The sequence below is a fragment of the Oncorhynchus kisutch genome, linkage group LG16 (assembly GCF_002021735.2).
Source record: "Oncorhynchus kisutch isolate 150728-3 linkage group LG16, Okis_V2, whole genome shotgun sequence".
NCBI lineage: Eukaryota > Metazoa > Chordata > Actinopteri > Salmoniformes > Salmonidae > Oncorhynchus > Oncorhynchus kisutch.
Window position 1 is genome coordinate 45049961 of NC_034189.2, and position 20615 is coordinate 45070575.

General features: G+C 43.5%; 1 protein-coding gene across 1 annotated transcript in view; it reads right to left on the reverse strand.

Moving 5' to 3' along the window:
- Window positions 1–2437: 2437 nt before the first annotated feature.
- LOC109879416 (multidrug resistance-associated protein 4) overlaps window positions 2438–20615 on the reverse strand; it is a 48870-nt gene continuing 30692 nt past the window's right edge. The window contains exons 11-29 of the mRNA XM_031792527.1: window positions 16435–16626; window positions 16220–16314; window positions 16030–16116; window positions 14061–14157; window positions 13637–13837; window positions 13362–13499; window positions 13132–13169; window positions 12933–13039; window positions 12635–12781; window positions 10150–10229; window positions 9875–10025; window positions 9507–9737; window positions 7671–7771; window positions 6949–7296; window positions 4923–5012; window positions 4625–4797; window positions 4344–4449; window positions 3713–3847; window positions 2438–3485 (exon numbers count right to left, since the gene is read on the reverse strand). Of these exons, the coding sequence (XP_031648387.1) occupies window positions 3420–3485; window positions 3713–3847; window positions 4344–4449; window positions 4625–4797; window positions 4923–5012; window positions 6949–7296; window positions 7671–7771; window positions 9507–9737; window positions 9875–10025; window positions 10150–10229; window positions 12635–12781; window positions 12933–13039; window positions 13132–13169; window positions 13362–13499; window positions 13637–13837; window positions 14061–14157; window positions 16030–16116; window positions 16220–16314; window positions 16435–16626 (2583 nt within the window). The 3' untranslated portion in view covers window positions 2438–3419. The remainder of the gene's footprint in view (window positions 3486–3712; window positions 3848–4343; window positions 4450–4624; window positions 4798–4922; window positions 5013–6948; window positions 7297–7670; window positions 7772–9506; window positions 9738–9874; window positions 10026–10149; window positions 10230–12634; window positions 12782–12932; window positions 13040–13131; window positions 13170–13361; window positions 13500–13636; window positions 13838–14060; window positions 14158–16029; window positions 16117–16219; window positions 16315–16434; window positions 16627–20615) is intronic.

A 20615-nucleotide genomic window follows, 5' to 3' on the forward strand; every position in this document is an offset into this window, starting at 1 on the left:
TGTCAAGGGTGGAAACAAAGGTGATTATTTAAGTTCAGGAATAAGGGTTGGGTTAGAAAACAAAAAACACACAGATTCGAACCGGTGACCTGATCCCTGTACCGAGTCCACGGTGCCACCGGGGAGACCACCACACTGGTTGTTTCACATATTTAAAGCTGTTCAGTCTGTTAGTAATGTAGATTAGAAATGTGAGGAATGTTAGAAGGTACACTGCTCAAAAAGAGTAAAGGGAACAGTAAAATAACACACCCTAGATCTGAATGAATGATTCTTATTAAATACTTTTTTCTTTACATAGTTGAATGTGCTGACAACAAAATCACACAAATTATCAATGGAAATCAAATGAATCAACCCATGGAGGTCTGGATTTGGAGTAACACTCAAAATGAAAGTGGAAAACCACACTACAGGCTGATCCAACTTTAAAACAAGTCAAAATGAGGCTCAGTAGTGTGTGTGTGGCCTCCACGTGCCTGTATGACCTCCCTACAACGCCTGGGCATGCTCCTGATGAGGTGGTGGATGGTCTCCTGAGGGATGTCCTCCCAGACCTGGACTAAAGCATCCGCCAACTCCTGGAAAGTCTGGTGCAACGTGGCGTTGGATGGAGCGAGACATGATGTCTCAGATGTGCTCAATTGGATTCAGGTCTGGGGAATGGGCGGGCCAGTCCATAGCATCAATGCCTTCCTCTTGCAGGAACTGCTGACACACTCCAGCCACATGAGGTTTAGCATTGTCTTGCATTAGGAGGAACCCAGGGCCAACCGCACCAGCATATGGTCTCACAAGGGGTCTGACAATCTCATCTCGGTACCTAATGGCAGTCAGGCTACCTCTGGAGAGCACATGGAGGGATGTGCAGCCCCCCAAAGAAATGCCATCCCACACCATGACTGACCCACTGCCAAACCGGTCATGCTGGAGGATGTTGCAGGCAGCAGAACGTTCTCCACAGCGTCTCCAGACTCTGTCACGTCTGTCACATGTGCTCAGTGTCAACCTGCTTTCATCTGTGAAAAGCACAGGGCGCCAGTGGCGAATTTGCCAATCTTGGTGTTCTCTGGCAAATGCCAAACGTCCTTGCACGGTGTTGGGCTGTAAGCAGAACCCCCACCTGTGGACGTCGGTCCCTCATACCACCCTCATGGAGTCTGTTTCTGACCGTTTGAGCAGACACATGCACATTTGTGGCCTGTTGGAAGTCATTTTGCAGGGCTCCTCCTTGCACAAAGGCGGAGGTAGCGGTCCTGCTGCTGGGTTGTTGCCCTCCTATGGCCTCCTCCACGTCTCCTGATGTACTGGCCTGTCTCCTGGTAGCACCTCCATGCTCTGGACACTACGCTGACAGACACCGCAAACCTTCTTGCCACAGCTCGCATTGATGTTCCATCCTGGATGAGCTGCACTACCTGAGCCACTTGTGTGGGTTGTAGACTCTGTCTCATGCTACCACTAGATTGAAAGCACCGCCAGCATTCAAAAGTGACCAAAACATCAGCCAGGAAGCATAGGAACTGAGAAGTGGTCTGGTCACCACCTGTAGAACCACTCCTTTATTGTCTTGCTAATTGCCTATAATTTCCACCTGTTGTCTATTCCATTTGCACAACAGCATGTGAGATTTATTGTCAATCAGTGTTGCTTCCTAAGTGGACAGTTTGATTTCACAGAAGTGTGATTGACTTGGAGTTACATTGTGGTGTTTAAGTGTTCCCTTTATTTTTTTGAGCAGTGTATAAAAATAAAAGGCACATGCCGGATTCAAACTGGCAACCTAGCCCGTCATGGCCTGTGTTTTAACACCCTCCAACCTGCAACCCTAAAAGGCTGTTCTTTATTTGACTCTCACCTGCTCTCACCTCTTGCAAGCTACGCCCACTGACCATTGAACTTTCATCCAACCATTCACATTCGTCCTCAGAACAAGATTGGATAAGGAAAACTCTACCGCTGTGTTTAGACAGGCAGCCCAATTTTGATATTTTTTTCAGGTCTGAAAAAGATCTGATGCGATTGTTCAAAAGACCAATTTAGTGGAGAAAAATATCAGAATCAGGCTGCCTGTCTAAACGCAGCCTACTTGGCCTTTTATATAATGCATCCTCCTTCAGATAATCATGATTATCACAAAGGAATTTCACAAAGTATTCACTGAAGAATGTCACGGATGATGCATTTAAATACTTTATATACTTGACAAACCTGTATATATTTGGTTTATCTAAAGGTGGATAGTGTAACACTGTGTGAAGAGTGTAAAGGGAAATAATTGTGGGAAGAGGCTTACAAGCTTGTGAGAAGATGGTGTAAAATTGAGGAGTTATCATTTTGGTCCCTTTTCTTTAGTCAATACTAATTAGTATTAACAAACTCAAAAGCAACTACATGTTTGATTTGAAGACCTGACATAAGAGAGAAGACTTTTAAATAAGTTTGTTTGAAATGTTACCTTCATTTTAATACAAACTTCACTGTGGAAAGAACATCCATATATCTGAAACTTGAAAAAGAGGTACTATGTTGCTATAGGTACATATAAACATAAGAACACCTTTGGGAAAACAATTTAATTTGACATCCACTGCAAAACCAATGGAATCAAAATTATATATTTTTTAAAGCTAAGGTCAAGGTCTCTCTATACTGCCCCATTAGGGAATAAGTCAAAGGTCAAGATAAGTTTAAAGTTCAATGCATTTTCATATTGACGGGTAGATATTCCTGCTTGTAAATTATCTAGATTGTCCTTACAACCATCACACAGCTTTCACTCATGCAAACAACGTGAGACATACATGGGTTACTCACTTTGGTCAAGTTAATCCTCATGAAAATCCCTGAATCCCTTATAGCATAATGACAGCATGACTTTTCATGTGCGTACAATGGTGAAATGTAATTTTCTATTGCACGTATAGTATATGAATACACACGCCAATTAGTTCCATTGCCCAGTAAAGTGATTGCATAAACAGTGCAGCATGATGTCAGGATACTGTGCAGTAGAATAAATCAATAGGAGTAGCAGCAGTTCAAATTGTAAAAGATTGAGGCACAAAGTATGAAAATGCAATGCTACTTCCATTGTTGTAACACTATTCTTATGATTGTCAATGAAAGTAGTATTAAAGATGGAACACACATCAAAGTGTCTAAGGAAACACATTTAGCTTCCTTATTTAAATTTTTAAAAAGCTGATCAAGCACTGCATATTAAATAAAGTCAGTTCCATAAATCTTTCCTGATTTTGCAAACAAACAAGTAATCAACAACTTACCATTTTAAAATGACTCTGGCTGTGTTTACACAGCCAGGGTGATGTGATTGGTTAAAAGATAAATTAGTGGAACAAATATATAAATTGGGCAGATATGCGATATCTCTTTCTGCTCGTCAGGCCCCTGCACCGTCACACAACCGTCTCAAAGGCCATGGCCATTTTTGGACCATGGCTGTTGCCGTTGTTCATATACACCTGAATGAAAATATTGTGAGTGTCAGTGACTTGGTAGACATTTTCAGTTGGGCTATCAGAATTCACCAAAAGTGTAATATACCAGTCAAGTCATTAGCCGTGGCAATGATGGAATAAAATGTAACAAATTATACAGATTTTCTGGCCAAACTCTTTTGAATAAATTGTTAGTGTATTGATTAAACTAAAGACATCAAGTTAGGTTGGGATGCAGTGTCAGTGTTCACCTGTTTGGCTGATTCCAGCAAGGAAGCTGCCTCAGCCTTGCCCATCTGCTGGACTGTCCTGTAGAGGGCACTTTCCTGGTTCTGAAGCAGGACGTACGGCTCGTCAAACTCCTGGATCATACCAGCGCCTAGCACCTGAAGGCAGGGTCAAAGATCAGTAAGTCAACCTGGCTGGACTGAAATTCTATGGGGTTCCCAAGCAGTTTCACTCAGGCCCCTTCCAGCATTGGGAAACATCCCGTGCCCCCTGTCTTTTTCTGTTCTGTTCACACCCCTCTTGTTGGCGGAGAGAACATTTAGCAGGTTTAAAGCTTATTTCCTGCAATTCTATACATTTTGCCATTTTAAAACTCAAACAAAAATGTTAGCTGACATGGCCTAGTTGATCTGGACATTTCTGGCAAGTTATAAATAGCTCTGTAAGGTCTGCAATGACTGACACAACGAGGAAAACTTCTGATGCATTACCCAATTTCAAAATTGCATTCTACTATTACAACTTTCATGAGTAAGTTTAAAGCCAGACTGAGTTCCTCAACACAATTTTTTCTTCTTCAGGGGGATGCCCCCCCCTCGTTTTTTTATCTTGTGTTTGAGACAGATTGGTCTACTTGAAGGTAAGAGCTCTCACCAGAATGCGGTCGCTGTCTATGATGGTGTTGAGGCGGTGGGCGATGGTGAGCACGGTGCATTCCCTGAATTTGTCTCGTATTGTCTTCTGGATCAGCTCGTCTGTTCTACAGATCCAGGACACAGTTAATCAGGAAAGAGACTCAACCAAGATATAGAAACACCATCACGCTTTGCTTGACTAGTAGATGCCTCCCAGTCGTAAAGCACATCAGCTGCCTCTGCTGATTAGCTCTAAAGGACAGACAGTCGTGTGTGCGTGTGAGTGAGGCAGCTCTGTACCTGGGGTCCACGTTGGCCGTGGCCTCGTCAATGATGATGATGCGGTTCTTCCTCAGGACGGCTCGGGCCAGACAGACCAGCTGCCTCTGACCCACACTGAAGTTGGAGCCCGACTCGGCCAGAACCGTCTCCATCTTATTGGGCAGCTCCTCCACAACAGACTTCAGCTGGACCTAGAGAGGAAACAGTTACTGGAATAAGACCCAGATGCCACCAAAAGCCCATTAACCTGTATGTAAATGTGTGTGAGTATATCCCGTTACTGTATCTGCATCAATGGGAGTCTGAGGAGCAGTACCTCTTGGAGAGCGTTCCACAGGTCCTCGTCTGTGTACTGGTGGAAAGGGTCCAGGTTCTTCCTCATGGTGCCGGTGAAAAGCACTGGGTCCTGCAGAACAGAGGGGCCACAAACAGAAAAATGTAATAAGCTCTAACAGAGCCATATCTGAAAAGAGAAGGACTAAGGGACAGAGCAACCACAGAAGATCCTCCCACAGTAGCTATAGTGCATTTGGAAAGTTTTCAGACCCCTTGAATTTTTCCACATTTTGTTGCGTTAGTCTTAATCTAAAATTGATTAAATAAATTGTTTTCCTCATCCATCTGCACACAATACCCATAATGACAAAGTGAAAACAAGTTTAGAAGTTTTTGCAAACAAAAAAGTGATATACAGTACCAGTCAAGTTCAGACACCTACTCATTCAAGGGTTTTCCTTTATTTGTACTATTTTCTACATTATACATTGTCATCAAGGCAAAGGGTGGCTTCTTAGAAGAATATCAAATATAACATATTTTGATTTGTTTATCAACTTCTTTGGTTACTACATGAATCCAAATGTGTTATTTCAAAGTTTCTCTTCGATGTAGAAAATACTACAAATAAATAAAAACACTGGAATGAGTAGGTCTGTCCAAACTTTTGACTGGTACTGTATATTATTCAGACCCTTTGCTATGAGACTTGAAATTGAGCTCGGGTGCATCCTGTTTCCATTTACCATCCTTGACATGTACCTACAACTTAATTGGAGCCCAAATGTGGTAAATTCAAATGATTGGACATGATTTGGAACGGCAAATACCTGTCTATATAAGGTCCTACAGTTGATGGTGCATGTCAGAGCTAAAACCAAGCTATGAGGTCGAAGGAATTGTCCATTAGGATTATGTTGAGGCACAGATCTGGGGAAGGGTACCAAAACATTTATGCAGCATTGAAGGTCCCCAAGAATACAGTGGCATCCATTCTGAAATTAAGGAGTTTGGAACCACCAAGACTCTTCCTAGAACTGGCCGCCTGGCCAAATTGAGCAATCAGGACTTTGGTCAGGGAGGTGACCAAGAACCAGATGGTCATTCTGACAGAGCTCCAGAGTTCCTCTGTGGAGATGGGAGAACCTTACATAAGGACAACCATCTCTGCAGCACTCCACCAATCAGGCCTTTATGGTAGAGTGGCCAGACGGAAGCCACTCCTCAGTTAAAGACACATGAACGCCGACTTGAAGTTTGCCAAGAGACACCTAAAAGACTCTTAGACCATAAGGAACAAGATTATCAGGTCTTATGAAACCAAGATTAGACTCTTTGGCCTGAATGCAAAGTGTCACATCTGGAAGAAACCTGGCACTATCCCTACGGTGAAGCATATTGTTGGCAGCATGCTGTGGGGATGTTTTTCAAGTGGCAGGGACTGGGAGACTAGTCAGGATCAAGGGAAAGATGAATGGAGCAAAGCACAGAGCGATCCTTGATGAAAACCTGTTCCAGAGTGCTCAGGACCGCAGACCAGGGCAAAGGTTCACCTTCCAACAGGACAACGACCCTTAGCACACAGCCAAGACAGTGCAGGAGTGTTTTCAGGACAAGTCTCTGAATGTCCTTGAGTGGCCCAGCCAGACCCCGGACATGAACCAGATCTAACATCTCTGGATAGACCTGGAAATAGCTGTGCAGCAACGCTCCCCATCCAACCTGACAGAGCTTGAGAGCATCTGCAGAGAAGAATGGGAGAAACTCCCAAAATACAGTTGTGCCAAGCTTGTAGCATCATACCCAATAAGACTTGCGGCTGTAATCGCTGCCAAAGGTGCTTCAAAGTACTGAGTAAAGGGTCTGAATACTTATGCATATGTCATAATTCAGTTTTTTATTTTTAATACATTTGCAAAAATGTCAAACTGTTTTTGCTTCATTCTAGTGTATTGTGTGTAGATTGAGGGGAAAAAAACGATTTAATCCATTTTAGAATAAGGCTGTAACGTAACAAAATGGGGAAAAAGTAAAGGGGTCGGAATACTTTCCCGAATGCACCGTACCTGAGGTATGATGGACATCTTCTGGCGCAGGTCATGAAGGCCGATCTCGGAGGTCAGAACTCCATCGATGTAGATCCTGCCCTCTGGCTCTGCCAGGCGGAAGAGCGCCGATACCAGGGAGCTTTTCCCCGCACCTGTCCTGCCCACGATGCCAACCTTCTCTTTGGGCCTGAACATGGCCTTCATGTCCTTCAGGACCACAGGTCCATCTGAGCTGTAGGAGAAGCTGACCCGGTCAAAGGTGATGAGGCCTTGGCTTGGCCACTCGGGAGGAGGATGTTTCTGGGTTTCCCAGGGTGCTTCACTCTCCAGCTCTGTGTACTCCACCACCCTCTCTACTGATGTCATCTGAGGACGGTGAATAAATTACCATATCAATTAAACAAACCTGGTTCTAATCTCGTCGACCGGCCCACTCTGAGACTGGGAGCTTGGTTAACCTTGGTCTTATGATAGTATGGCTTTTAAATGATAAAACTTTACAGAACTTTAATAATCCTCACCCTGTTTTCTTAAGTGAGCTGTTTCAGCTGAACATTCCTGAATTACAGGATGCAATTAAAACCCTTTGATTCCAATGAATCTTATTTCTGCAGATCTCTGGGTTTGATTATTTTCTCTGTGGATATTCATTCCCAGGTAAAATCCTTCACATATTGTAAAAGGGCCTGGGGAGCTGAGGGATGGACAATACCAGAGTTAGGACTTTAATGTGATCTTACCATGTTCTCCATCTCTGCACTCTGACGAATGGTCCATTGGAAGTTCCCAAGAAGGGTGACAGCGTAGGACAACACCAAACCCACAGCTCCTGCCTCCAGCCCTGATTTAGGACAGATAAGAACATTTACTCAATTAATTGGCTACATAGCATGTCATTAACCAGAAGCCATGGATTACAGGCAACATCCTCAATGAGTTAAAGGCTAGACCTGCCGCTTTCAAGGAGACGGACACAAATCCGGACACTAATAAGAAATCACACTACGAGCTCGACGAGCCATAAAACAGGCAAAGCGTCAATACTGCACTAAGATCGAATCTTCTGGCACCCGTCGGATGTGGCTGGGCTTGCAAACGATCACGGATTACAAAGGGAAACCGAGCTGCCCAGAGACGTAAGCCTACCAGATGAGCTAAATGCTCGCTTTGAGGCTAGCAACATTGAATCATGCATGAGAGCACTAGCTGTTCCAGACGACTGTATGATCACGTCCTCCGTAGCTGACGTGAGTAAGAACTTTAATCAGGTTAATATTCACAAGGCCGCAGGACCAGATGGATTACCATGTGTACTCAAGAGCTTATGCTGACCAGCTGGCAAGTGTCTTCAATGATATTTTCAACCTCTCCCTGACCTAGTCTGTTATACCTACATTTCAATCAGACCACCATAGTCCCTGTGCCAAAGAATGCCATGGTAACCTGTCTGAATGACTATTGCTCTGTAGACTTAACTTCTTGGTGACAGGGGGCAATATTTTCATGTCCGGATTAAATGCATGCCCAAATTCAACTGCCTGCTACTCATCCCCAGAAGATAATATATGCATATTATTAGTAGATTTGGATAGAAAACACTCTGAAGTTTCTAAAACTGTTTGAATCATGTCTGTGTATAACAGAACTTATTTAGCAGGTGAAAGCCCGAGGACAAACCATTCAGATTTTTTTTGTTGAGGTCACTCTCTATTCAATGTGTTTTCATTGGGAATCCAGATTTCTAAGGGATCTTCTTGCAGTTCCTATCGCTTCCACTGGATGTCAACAGTCTTTAGAAATCGGTTGAGGTTATTCCTTTGTGTAATGAAGAAGTACGGCCATCTTGAATGAGGGTCACTTTAAGTGTACTGTTAGTTAGAGATGCGTGACCAGAAAGCATGCTTCAGTTTGTTTTCTTCCTGTATTGAACACAGATCATCCCGTCTTCAATTTGATCGATTATTGACGTTTAAAAATACCTGAAGTTGTATTACAAAAGTAGTTTGAAATGTTTTGGCAAAGTTTACAGGTAACTTCTGAGATATTCTGTGGTGACGTTGTGCAAATTGGAAGCAGTTTTTTTCTGGATCAAACGCGTCAAATAAATGGACATTTTGGATATATATGGACGGAATTAATCGAACAAAAGGACCAATTTTGATGTTTATGGGACATATTGGAGTGCCAACAAAAGAAGCTCGTCAAAGGTAAGGCATGTTTTACATTTTATTTCTGCGTTTTGTGTAGCGCCTAGCAGGGTTGAAATATGCTACTCTTTGTTTACCGTTGTGCTATCATCAGATAATAGCTTCTTATGCTTTCGCCGAAAAGCCCTTTTAAAATCTGACATGTTGGCTGGATTCACATCGAGTGTAGCTTTAATTTAGTATCTTACATGTGTGATTTAATGAAAGTTTGATTTTTATATCATTTTATTTGAATTTGCCGCGCTGCATTTTCCCTGGCTTTTGGCCAAGTGGGACGCAAGCGTCCCCTATCCTAGAGAGGTTAAGGCACTGGTCAAAAGTGCACTACATACGGTGTGACATTTTAGCAATAATAATTCAACCTCTTACCATCTCTGAGGAATAGGCAGCCGAAGGCGGTGACAGTGACAAAGGCCGCGCAGATTCCATCCAGTCTGAGAGCGAACCAGCGAGAAGTGACCAGGAACAGGAACCAGGACTCTGTGTGCAGATCCTGATAAGTGTCAAAGGTGTTCTGGAATCTCTCCTCGGCTCTGAAGGCTCGGATCGTCCACAGACCTTGGAGGGACGAGGACAGGTGGGAGAAGACGGGACTCCGAGCTGCAGAACACAGGAAATACATTAACTCACACACGCCTGCAGACACAAAAAGAAATCATACACATTAATAGAGCAAATGTACAATTATCATTTGTCCCTTGCCTCCCCTCACTGTCCCAGTCAGTCCTGTCACTCACTGGTGGACTCCAGGCGTTTGACGTCCCGTGACGTCTGCAGGAAGTAGCGCCTCAGAAACAGGAATATGATAAGTAGAGGAACGACAGGAATGAGGATCCAGGGCATGACTGCCGCTGCCACCGCCACCACGCCAATATTCTGCAGGATCAACTGTGGAAAATCGGATACGCCCCAGGAGACATGAGAAGAAAAGATTTATAGACACTGGATTGGGAAATCTTTCCGCCTGCCAAAATACATAGGTGTTCCCCTCTCGGGCTATAAACTCACTTACCTGACTGAAGTCAACAAAGGTAATAGGTAGCATGGAATCCAGCTGGCCAATGTCCTTAGAGAACCTGTTGAGAATTCTTCCTGTGGTAGAACAGGAGGAAACAGGAGAAAAAACTGGTTGAATCAATGCCGTTTCCCATGTCATTTCAACAAAACAAATTCAATGTGGTGATGATTGATCAACGTGGAAAACTGATTGGATTTTTAAAAAGTCATCAACGTGCTAAGAATGCTATATTTGGATGACTAATTTGGTCTCTAGGTACTCTCTGTAAGGCCAGAGGTCACCACAAATCAGGTCTTAGTTACTGGTATCTGGGCCCCTGAGCCATAAAATCGACCATGGGTGTACTAAGCCATTAAGACGTTTAAATTGTATAGTCTATTCAACCCCAAGGTCTTAGCCTTGATTTAATGCTTTGGCACCAGACACAGAAGGATGAAACAGCGAACAGGTAAGGCAAGAGTATTTAGTTCCTCCCTCTCCTCTGGAGGGGGAGAGCTTTGCTGCAAACTTAAAGGAATGTTTCGGTCTTTCCATGTGCATATGTTTGTCTATTAAACCTTTAAATAAAGAAGTTGTTCGCCTTGTATTTTGCATCAAGCATTTGTCTACAACTTGACCAGTTTTCAATTCCTAACAAACGTAAGGGAATTTGGTATTTTTTTCACACAACTTTTAACCTAAATCCAATGACTGTGAAATATATATTATGTACAGACAGTGAGGTTGGAGTCATTAAAACTCATTTGTCAACCACTCCACAAGTTTCTTGTTAACAAACTATTGTTTTGACAAGTTGGTTAGGACATCTACTTTGTGCATGACACAAGTCATTTTTCCAACAATTGTTTACAGACAAATTATTTCACTTATGTATCACAATTCCAGTGGGTCAGAAGTTTACATACACCAAATTGACTGTGCCTTTTAAACAGCTTGGTATATTCCAGAATGATGTCATGGCTTTAGAAGCTTCTGATAGGCTAATTGACTCAATTGGAGGTGTACCTGTGGATGTATTTCAAGGTTTACCTTCAAACTCAGTGCCTCTTTGCTTGACATCATAGGAAAAATTTTAATAAATTAGCAAAGACCTCAGAAAAATAGTTGTAGACCTCCAAGTCTGGTTCATCCTTGGGAGCAATTTCCAAACGCCTGAAGGTACCATGTTCATCTGTACAAACAATAGTACGCAAGTATAAACACCATGGGACCACGCATCCGTCATACCACTCAGGAAGGAGATGCCTTCTGTCTCCTAGAGATGAACGTACTGTGGTGCGAAAAGTGCAAATCAGTCCCAGAACAACAGCAAAGGAACTTGATAAGATGCTGGAGAAAACCGGTACAAAAGTATCTATATCCACAGTAAAACATGTCCTATATCGACATAACATGAAAGGCCGCTCAGCAATGAAGAAGCCATAAAAAAGACTATGGTTTGCAACTGCACATGGGGACAAAGATTGTACTTTTTGGAGAAATGTCCTCTGGTCTGATGAAACACAAATAAAACTGTTTGGCCATAATGACCATCGTTCTGTTTGGAGGAAAAAGAGGGAGGCTTGCAAGCCAAAGAACACAATCCCAACCGTGAAGCATGGGGGTGGCAGCATGTTGTGGGTGTGCTTTGCTGCAGGAGGGACTGGTGCACTTCACAAAATAGATGGAATCATGAGAGAGGAAAATTGTGGATCTATTGAAGCAACATCTCAAGACATCAGTCAGGAAGTTGAAGCTTGGTCACAAATGGGTTTTCCAAATGGACAATGACCCCAAGCATACTTACAAAGTTGTGGCAAAACGGCTTCAGGACAACAAAGTCAAGGTATTGGAGTGGCCATGACAACGCCCTGACCTCAATCCCATAGAAAATGTGTGGGCAGAACTGAAAAAGTGTGTGCGAGCAAGGAGGCCTACAAACCTGACTCAGTTACACCAGCTCAGGAGGAATGGGCCAAAATTCACCCAACTTATTGTGGGAAGCTTGTAGAAGGCTATCCGAAACATTTGACCAAAGTTAAACAATTTAAAGGCAATGCTTCCAAATACTAATTGAGTGTATGTCAACTTCTGACCCACTGGGAATGTGATGAAATAAATAAATCATTCTCTCTACTATTATTCTGACATTTCACATTCTTAAAATAAAGTGGTGATCCTAACTGACGTAAAACAGGAACATTTTTACTTGGATTAAATGTCAGGAATTGTGAAAAAGCGAGTTTAAATGTATTTGGCTAAGGTGTATGTAAACTTCAGACTTCAACTGTATATACACTTTACACCAAATGTAAATCTCAACTAGATGTTAAAATTACATCTGTTCCTAGTGGGAAGAGAACATTTAACCCTTCAACCCATCTCACCCTAACCGGTTTCAAAGCATTTTGAGGTCAGGAATCAATTCCAAGTAATTGTATTGTACTCAACAAGAAAAAGACAACACAAACAGATTCTATTTCACAGGGGGGTTTCTCACCAATTGGGTTGATGTCAAAGAAGCGTACAGGCGTCCGGAGGAGAGAGATGAACATGCGGTTGTGCAGAGACTGAGCAGCTTTCACCAGCACATTGAACATCAACAGACTCCTGGCAAAGCCAAAGATGACTGAGGCCAGAGTCAAACCTGAACACAGAGAAGGTGACTTGTCAGTCATTACACGATTTTCCCAAGCTTCATCCCAGAGAAGGGGACAACCTCATACTTACTTGCAAAATATTCCTGAAAGGGAGAAGGAAATATACAGTATATTTAGGAATGCTCTTCCTCTGTATACCTGCATAAATACCCATGTAGAAATGGAGGTCCAATTCTTGAGTGATGTTGAGGCCATTTTGGACAATCATAGTGCTGTTAATATTGAGTTTCTCCTGCTCTCCTGCCCTGTCAATCAAACAGCATTGTTATTTGAATGTTCACTATAGTCCAACTGAACTGTGAAACAAATAACTACCGTAACGATAGATGCTTCTTACCAATAAGCCAGCCACCAATCCTGAAGAACATACGCTACCTGTGGGTGACAAATTACATTATAGTTGGTTCGACCATTGCAATGTCATCGGTTCCAATGCACTGATGTGTTCAGAGTTAGATTTTGCACACATCTATCAGAAGTCAAAATGCTTGTATTTACTGTAGATGCTATGAGGTAGAATGGTGACATATGGCTATTCACTGCCTGACATTTTGGATGCGTTAATACCTCCGCGATGAGACTGAGGAGGACTGTGCCCAGCATAACCAGGATGCTGGCTCCTGCGTTTAAGTACTTGAAGTATAGGCTGGCGCCGATGTTGCCCTCCGATCGGCTCTCCTCTGCTACTGTCTGGACAAGCTCCTCCTGGGAGGAGACATGGACAGATAATAGATAATACCCTGTTAACTAAGGGACGAACAATCAGGGAGACTTCAGAATTAAAATCCTCCTAGTGACTGTATCTAAGGGCTTGAAAGGAAGTGGGTGGGGTTTGGACCCACCGGAAGCTGGTCAGCTCCATCTTTAACAGAGTGCATGGAGGAGGTGTGGGAGGATATTGAGTTCTGGGAAAAGGCGTGTTTGACCACTGAGTGATTGTTGTTGGTTTGTGGCTCCTCCTCCTCATCCCTCTTCAGCAGGGAGGTGAAGTCAACCCCAGAGTGCTGCAGCTCGGAGTATGTCCCCCTCGCTACCACGTGACCCTGACACACACACACATACATACACACGTCAACGCCCTGCCCGACTTCTGGAGTCTGTATTCATATGTAAATGCATATGCCTTTGGGTGAACAATTAATTTCATAAAGATTGACAGCAGACATGTTATGTGCTCAACAAAGTTAAAGGTAAGCAGAAATGCACCTGTGGTCATATGTAGGTTACAAAGCATGTGTAGAATGTTAAACCCTGCCAGGAACACACCTCCTTGAGGACGAGGATCTGGTTGGCTGCTTGGAGGTACTGCAACTGGTGGGTGACCAGGATGCGGGGCTTATTCTTCAGAATACCACAGATACACCTGGACACACAGACACATGGAGAGAGACAGACGGACACTTTAAGAGCAGTTTCACCCTGCTGGTGAAGGCCTAAGGCCTGTTCTAACTACAGAGAATCCACATGACCCTGAACATCCTTTTACTTGTAAATGCTATACAAAAACCCATTCCTGCCCTAAAGAAGCAGCCAGTAAGTAGACCTAATCTGAGTCTGGGAAGAATGTAGTTCAGTTGTACTAAAGGATAGTGGGGTAAGTTGAGCCACTCTTTATTTCTAGAAAACCATATGCAAAATTAATCATGTGACCAAATAAACTCAGCAAAAAAAAAAAACGTCCTCACTATCAACTGCGTTTATTTTCAGCAAACTTCACGTGTAAATATTTGTATGAACATAACAAGATTCAACAACAGACATAACCTGAACAAGTTCCACAGACATGTGACGAACAGAAATGGAGTAATGTGTCCCTGAACAAAGGGAGAATCAAAAGTAACAGTCAGTATCTGGTGTGGCCACCAGCTTCATTAAGTACTGCAGTGCATCTCCTCCTCATGGACTGCACCAGATATTCCAGTTCTTGTGGTAAGATGTTAGCACACTCTTCCACCAAGGAACCTGCAAGTTCTCAGACATTTCTGGGAGGAATGGTCCTAGCCCTCACCCTCCGATCCAACAGGTCCCAGATGTGCTCAATAGGATTGAGATCCAGGCTCTTCGCTGGCCATGGCCTGACATTCCTGTCTCGCAGGAAATCACTCACAGAACAAGCAGTATGGCTGGTGGCATTGTCATGCTGGAGGGTCATGTCAGGATAAGCCTGCAGGAAGGGTACCACATGAGGGAGTAGAATGTCTTCCCTGTAACGCAAAGCGTTGAGATTGCCTGCAATGACAACAAGCTCAGTCCGATGATGCTGTGCCACACCGCCCCAGACAATGACGGACCCTCCACCTCCAAATCGATCCCGCTCCAGAGTACAGGCCTCGGTGTAACGCTCATTCCTTCAACGATAAATGCAAATCCGACCATCACACCTGGTGAGACAAAACTGCGACTTGTCAGTGAAGAGCACTGTTTTCCAGTCCTGTTTGATCCAGCGACGGTGGATTTGTGCCCATAGGCGATGTTGTTGCTGCTGCCTTACAACAGGCCTACAAGCCCTCAGTCCAGGGTCTCTCAGCCTATTGCGGACAGTCTGAGCACTGATGGAGGGATTGTGCATTCCTGGTGTAACTCGGGCAGTTGTTTCCATCCTGTACCTGTCCCGCAGGTGTGATGTTTGAGGTGCAGGTGTTGTTACACTTGGTCTGCCACTGCGAGGACGATCAGCTATCTGTCCTGTCTCCCTGTAGCGCTGTCTTAGGCGTCTCACAGTACGGACATTGCAATTTATTGCTCTGGCCACATCTACAGTCCTCATGCCTCCTTGCAGCATGCCTAAGGCACGTTCACGCAGATGAGCAGGGACCCTGGGCATCTTTCTTTTGGTGTTTTACAGAGTCAGTAGAAAGGCCTCTTTAGTGTCCTAACTTGTCATAACTGTGACCTTAATTGCCTACCGTCTCTAAGCTGTTAGTGTCTTAACGACCGTTCCACAGGTGCATGTTCATTAATTGTTTATGGTTCACTGAACAAGCATGGGAAACAGTGTTTAAACCCTTTACAATGAAGATCTTTGAAGTTATTTAGATTTTTAAGAATTTTTTGAAACACAGGGTCCTCAAAGGGAGTTCTAGGAAGAGGTCATCAATTCATAGTTGCACCATACCTCCCCAATGAGCTGTTATTTTGTCTCTTGTAAAGTAATTCTTTATCTCAATGGGACAAGTCCAGTAAAATAAAGGTTAAAAAAATACAACCTGTTCAGCTGAAACTGTGGTTCACTCACTGTTCAAACAGGTGTCTCCCAACCTCAGCATCCACAGCACTTAGAGGGTCGTCCAGCAGGTAGATATCAGCATCCTGGTACACAGCCCTGAGACACAACAAGTCTTTCAGATCGAGACTGGTGGATATTCATCTATAGAATGTACCTCAACTCATTTCTACTCTGGTATGAAGTGGAGCTGTGGTCTTACCGGGCCAGGTTCACTCTAGCTTTCTGTCCCCCACTGAGGGTTGCTCCTCTGTCCCCTATCAATGTCAGGTCCCCATCTGGCAGCAGCTCCATGTCCTAAACACAGAAGTGATAACAGCGACAACAGGGGTTAACATTCATTGAACACAAAGCCATTACAACCACTGCAACGCTCCTAGTATAAATACCATGAGAGCTCCATTCAGTGTGTCTTACCCTCTTGAGGGCGCAGGCTCTCAGGACCTTCTCATACTTCTGAGGATGGAGCTCTTTGCCAAACAAGATGTTGCTGCGGATGGTTCCAGGGAACACCCAGGGCTGCTGAGAGGCGTAGGTCAGCTGACCTTTGACCCTCAACACCCCCTTGTCATGAGGCAGCTCCCCCAGGATAGCGCTGAGCAGGGAGGACTGTGGGAGATGTGAGGGTAAACAAGTGAGCTGGCTGATATGGCTTACTACATATTTGACTATATGTACTGTGCATTAGGCCGTGGCGGTCACAAAATTTCATCAGCCGGTGATGGTCAAGCAAATAACTGCCGGTCTCACGGTAATTGACTTAATTAGCAAACACATTTAGCATCAACTGGCTTCAACACATAGCCTACAGTATAAGCCACTGATGCAGACCTTTGGAACATCTACATTTTAAAAAGTCTAATAAATCCATGTAATATAGTCTACACCCTCACAATAGATTCAATATTTATTTTAGACAGGTCTAAAGAAACATGATATGAAGAAATGTAGTCTATTTCAGAATGGCATAAGTTATCCTTATGTTATGCCATATGGCTGTGGGCTACACTAGTTAATTTAGCAGACAAGATTTGATTAGAATTCCGTGGCATTATTTTATAGTATGAAGAATCCAATTGAACAAAGCTGAATAAAATAGAAAGGATATTTTCTCCAAACGATTTGAAGGAGTGCGCACATGCGGCTATTCCGTGGTTAACAAAGATAGGTACTCCTATATGCTTAATATAGAATTATTAATGTCACTTTAGTTGTTCTACAAATGTTGGACTATATGTTTTGATTTAGAATACATTGTAAGGCTGGATGATGTGACTCTGATGATTTGAAAAACATTGCATGAAAGGCATGAGCCCTGCTTTGTTTTTTTTACACAGGCTGTACACACTTCATCAATCTCATTCACAACTTGACAAGCACTTGATAATGCCTCAAATTTCCCCATTCCCTTACATCCCGTGTGGCCGTAATGTCCCCTAAAAAAATCCATGCCTTTTGCAGCCAGTGGACACAGTGCCATTGGGCTGAATATAATAATTATAATTCCCTTCTTCCTGAGTACTGTATTCTCAGAAGCACCTCTCACTCACATGGCTCTCCATCACCTGATCGGGTCTTTCTCACAGGCTACAAGTGAAGACAGACACGTCGTTGACGCAACTGCGGGCGTACTTATCCAATTCCGAGGTGCATATTAAAGGTATTGGAAGAACCGTCAGCCAACAAGATGAGTGGGCCTAACGAACAGTAAAAGTTTTAGCCTATGTCAGTCTACAATCCCCCATAGTACAAAAGGTGACCTATTCTGTGCGAGAAAGATATATATAGTCTGGGACAGTTGTGGGAAGCGATAGATCCCAAATTAATACAACCACCAGCATCAATAAACCTGTTTTACGCAATGAGGCTGAAGCAACAGATCAGAACGTTTAGCTTAAAATGTTGATGAACTATTTGGCTATTTCTTCACATTATGTGCGCAGCAATGCGCACACGGCAGTAGGCTATAAGGGCAGGAATGCGCACACGGCAGTAGGCTATAAGGGCAGCAATGCGCACACGGCAGTAGGCTATAAGGGCAGCAATGCGCACACGGCAGTAGGCTATAAGGGCAGCAATGCGCACACGGCAGTAGGCTATAAGGGCAGCAATGCGCACACGGCAGTAGGCTATAAGGGCAGCAATGCGCACACGGCAGTAGGCTATAAGGGCAGCAATGCGCACACGGCAGTAGGCTATAAGGGCAGCAATGCGCACACGGCAGTAGGCTATAAGGGCAGCAATGCGCACACGGCAGTAGGCTATAAGGGCAGCAATGCGCACACGGCAGTAGGCTATAAGGGCAGCAATGCGCACACGGCAGTAGGCTATAAGGGCAGCAATGCGCACACGGCAGTAGGCTATAAGGGCAGCAATGCGCACACGGCAGTAGGCTATAAGGGCAGCAATGCGCACACGGCAGTAGGCTATAAGGGCAGCAATGCGCACACGGCAGTAGGCTATAAGGGCAGCAATGCGCACACGGCAGTAGGCTATAAGGGCAGCAATGCGCACACGGCAGTAGGCTATAAGGGCAGCAATGCGCACACGGCAGTAGGCTATAAGGGCAGCAATGCGCACACGGCAGTAGGCTATAAGGGCAGCAATGCGCACACGGCAGTAGGCTATAAGGGCAGCAATGCGCACACGGCAGTAGGCTATAAGGGCAGCAATGCGCACACGGCAGTAGGCTATAAGGGCAGCAATGCGCACACGGCAGTAGGCTATAAGGGCAGCAATGCGCACACGGCAGTAGGCTATAAGGGCAGCAATGCGCACACGGCAGTAGGCTATAAGGGCAGCAATGCGCACACGGCAGTAGGCTATAAGGGCAGCAATGCGCACACGGCAGTAGGCTATAAGGGCAGCAATGCGCACACGGCAGTAGGCTATAAGGGCAGCAATGCGCACACGGCAGTAGGCTATAAGGGCAGCAATGCGCACACGGCAGTAGGCTATAAGGGCAGCAATGCGCACACGGCAGTAGGCTATAAGGGCAGCAATGCGCACACGGCAGTAGGCTATAAGGGCAGCAATGCGCACACGGCAGTAGGCTATAAGGAAAACACCATTATCAAAAGTAATGCTTTTATTATTAAGGTGCATTTTTATGGTGAAAATTCTTACCCAAACTTGAAACTCGCGCGATGCTTATGTATACCAGTTAGGCTCTACAGCCCTTATAAAGCAAATTAATGTGTTTAATTTTCATTTTATTTGTCCACTTTAGTTGTGATACAAACCTTATCAAAACATATAGGCCTATGGGCTAGGCTACACACGGTGTACATAAGGTGTCCAACTATGATTAGAAAAAGTGATAACATATAAGTGATAGGGTAATATTGTCACCCATCAGACTATTCTTGATTTAACACTTTACATATACTAAAACTATCATCAAGGCAAAGGGTAGCTACTTTGAAGAATCTCAAATTTGTTTAACACTTTTTTGGTTACTACATGATTCCATATGTTTTATTTCGTAGTTTTGATGTATACACTATTATTCTACAATGTTAAATAAATAAAAACCCTGGAATGAGTAGGTATGTCCAAACTTTTGACTGATACTGTATGTGTGAAATTTTGTTTTGATTTAAAATGGACCATTATCATGCACCTATCTCAAAACAGGGGCAGGGGAAACAAATTAATGTAATCTATGCACTTAAATAAACTTTAATAATGGGAATTGATGGGAAATTATGTAAAATATATCACTAGCCACTTTAAACAATGCTACCTAATATAATGTTTACATACCCTATATTATTCATCTCATATGTATATGTATATACTGTACTCTATATCATCTACTGCATCTTTATGTAATACATGTATCACTAGCCACTTTAACTATGCCACTATGTTTACATACTCATCTCATATGTATATACTGCACTCAATACCATCTACTGTATCTTGCCTATGCTGCTTTGTACCATCACTCATTCATATATCTTTATGTACATATTCTTTATCCCCTTACACTTGTGTCTATAAGGTAGTCGTTTTGGAATTGTTAGCTAGATTACTTGTTGGTTATTACTGCATTGTCGGAACTAGAAGCACAAGCATTTCGCTACACTCGCATTAACATCTGCTAACCATGTGTATGTGACAAATAAAAATTGATTTGATTTGATTTAAATAGCGAATGGAGGACGCTTTTCCCGTGGTTCATTTTGTTGGCCAGCCAGGTAGGCTATACTCATGTTGTAAAGAGAAGCAATGTGCTTAATATTAGGAAAGTTGAGAAATAAATATAGCCTACCTATAGAAAGCTGATGGGGTCCTCCTCTTTTTAATAGAAGCCACCACTCTGTTTTCATGTGCAATTGCATAGCCTATACAAATGTTGAGCTCATGGGCTCTCATGAAGTGTTTGATTACATTTTTGATACATTTGCATTGATGTCAAGAGTGATTAGAGGGACAATAGAGTGCTGAGTACCAGGCAGTTAGTAAGTTTGGTAGGCTACTAATGACCATCAGAGCTTGAAGAAGCCTAATTCCTGTGACTAAATGGTAACGTGGATATTGACTGCTGTCATGACTCGTGACCGGAGTGGCGGTAATATGGTCACAGTAACAGT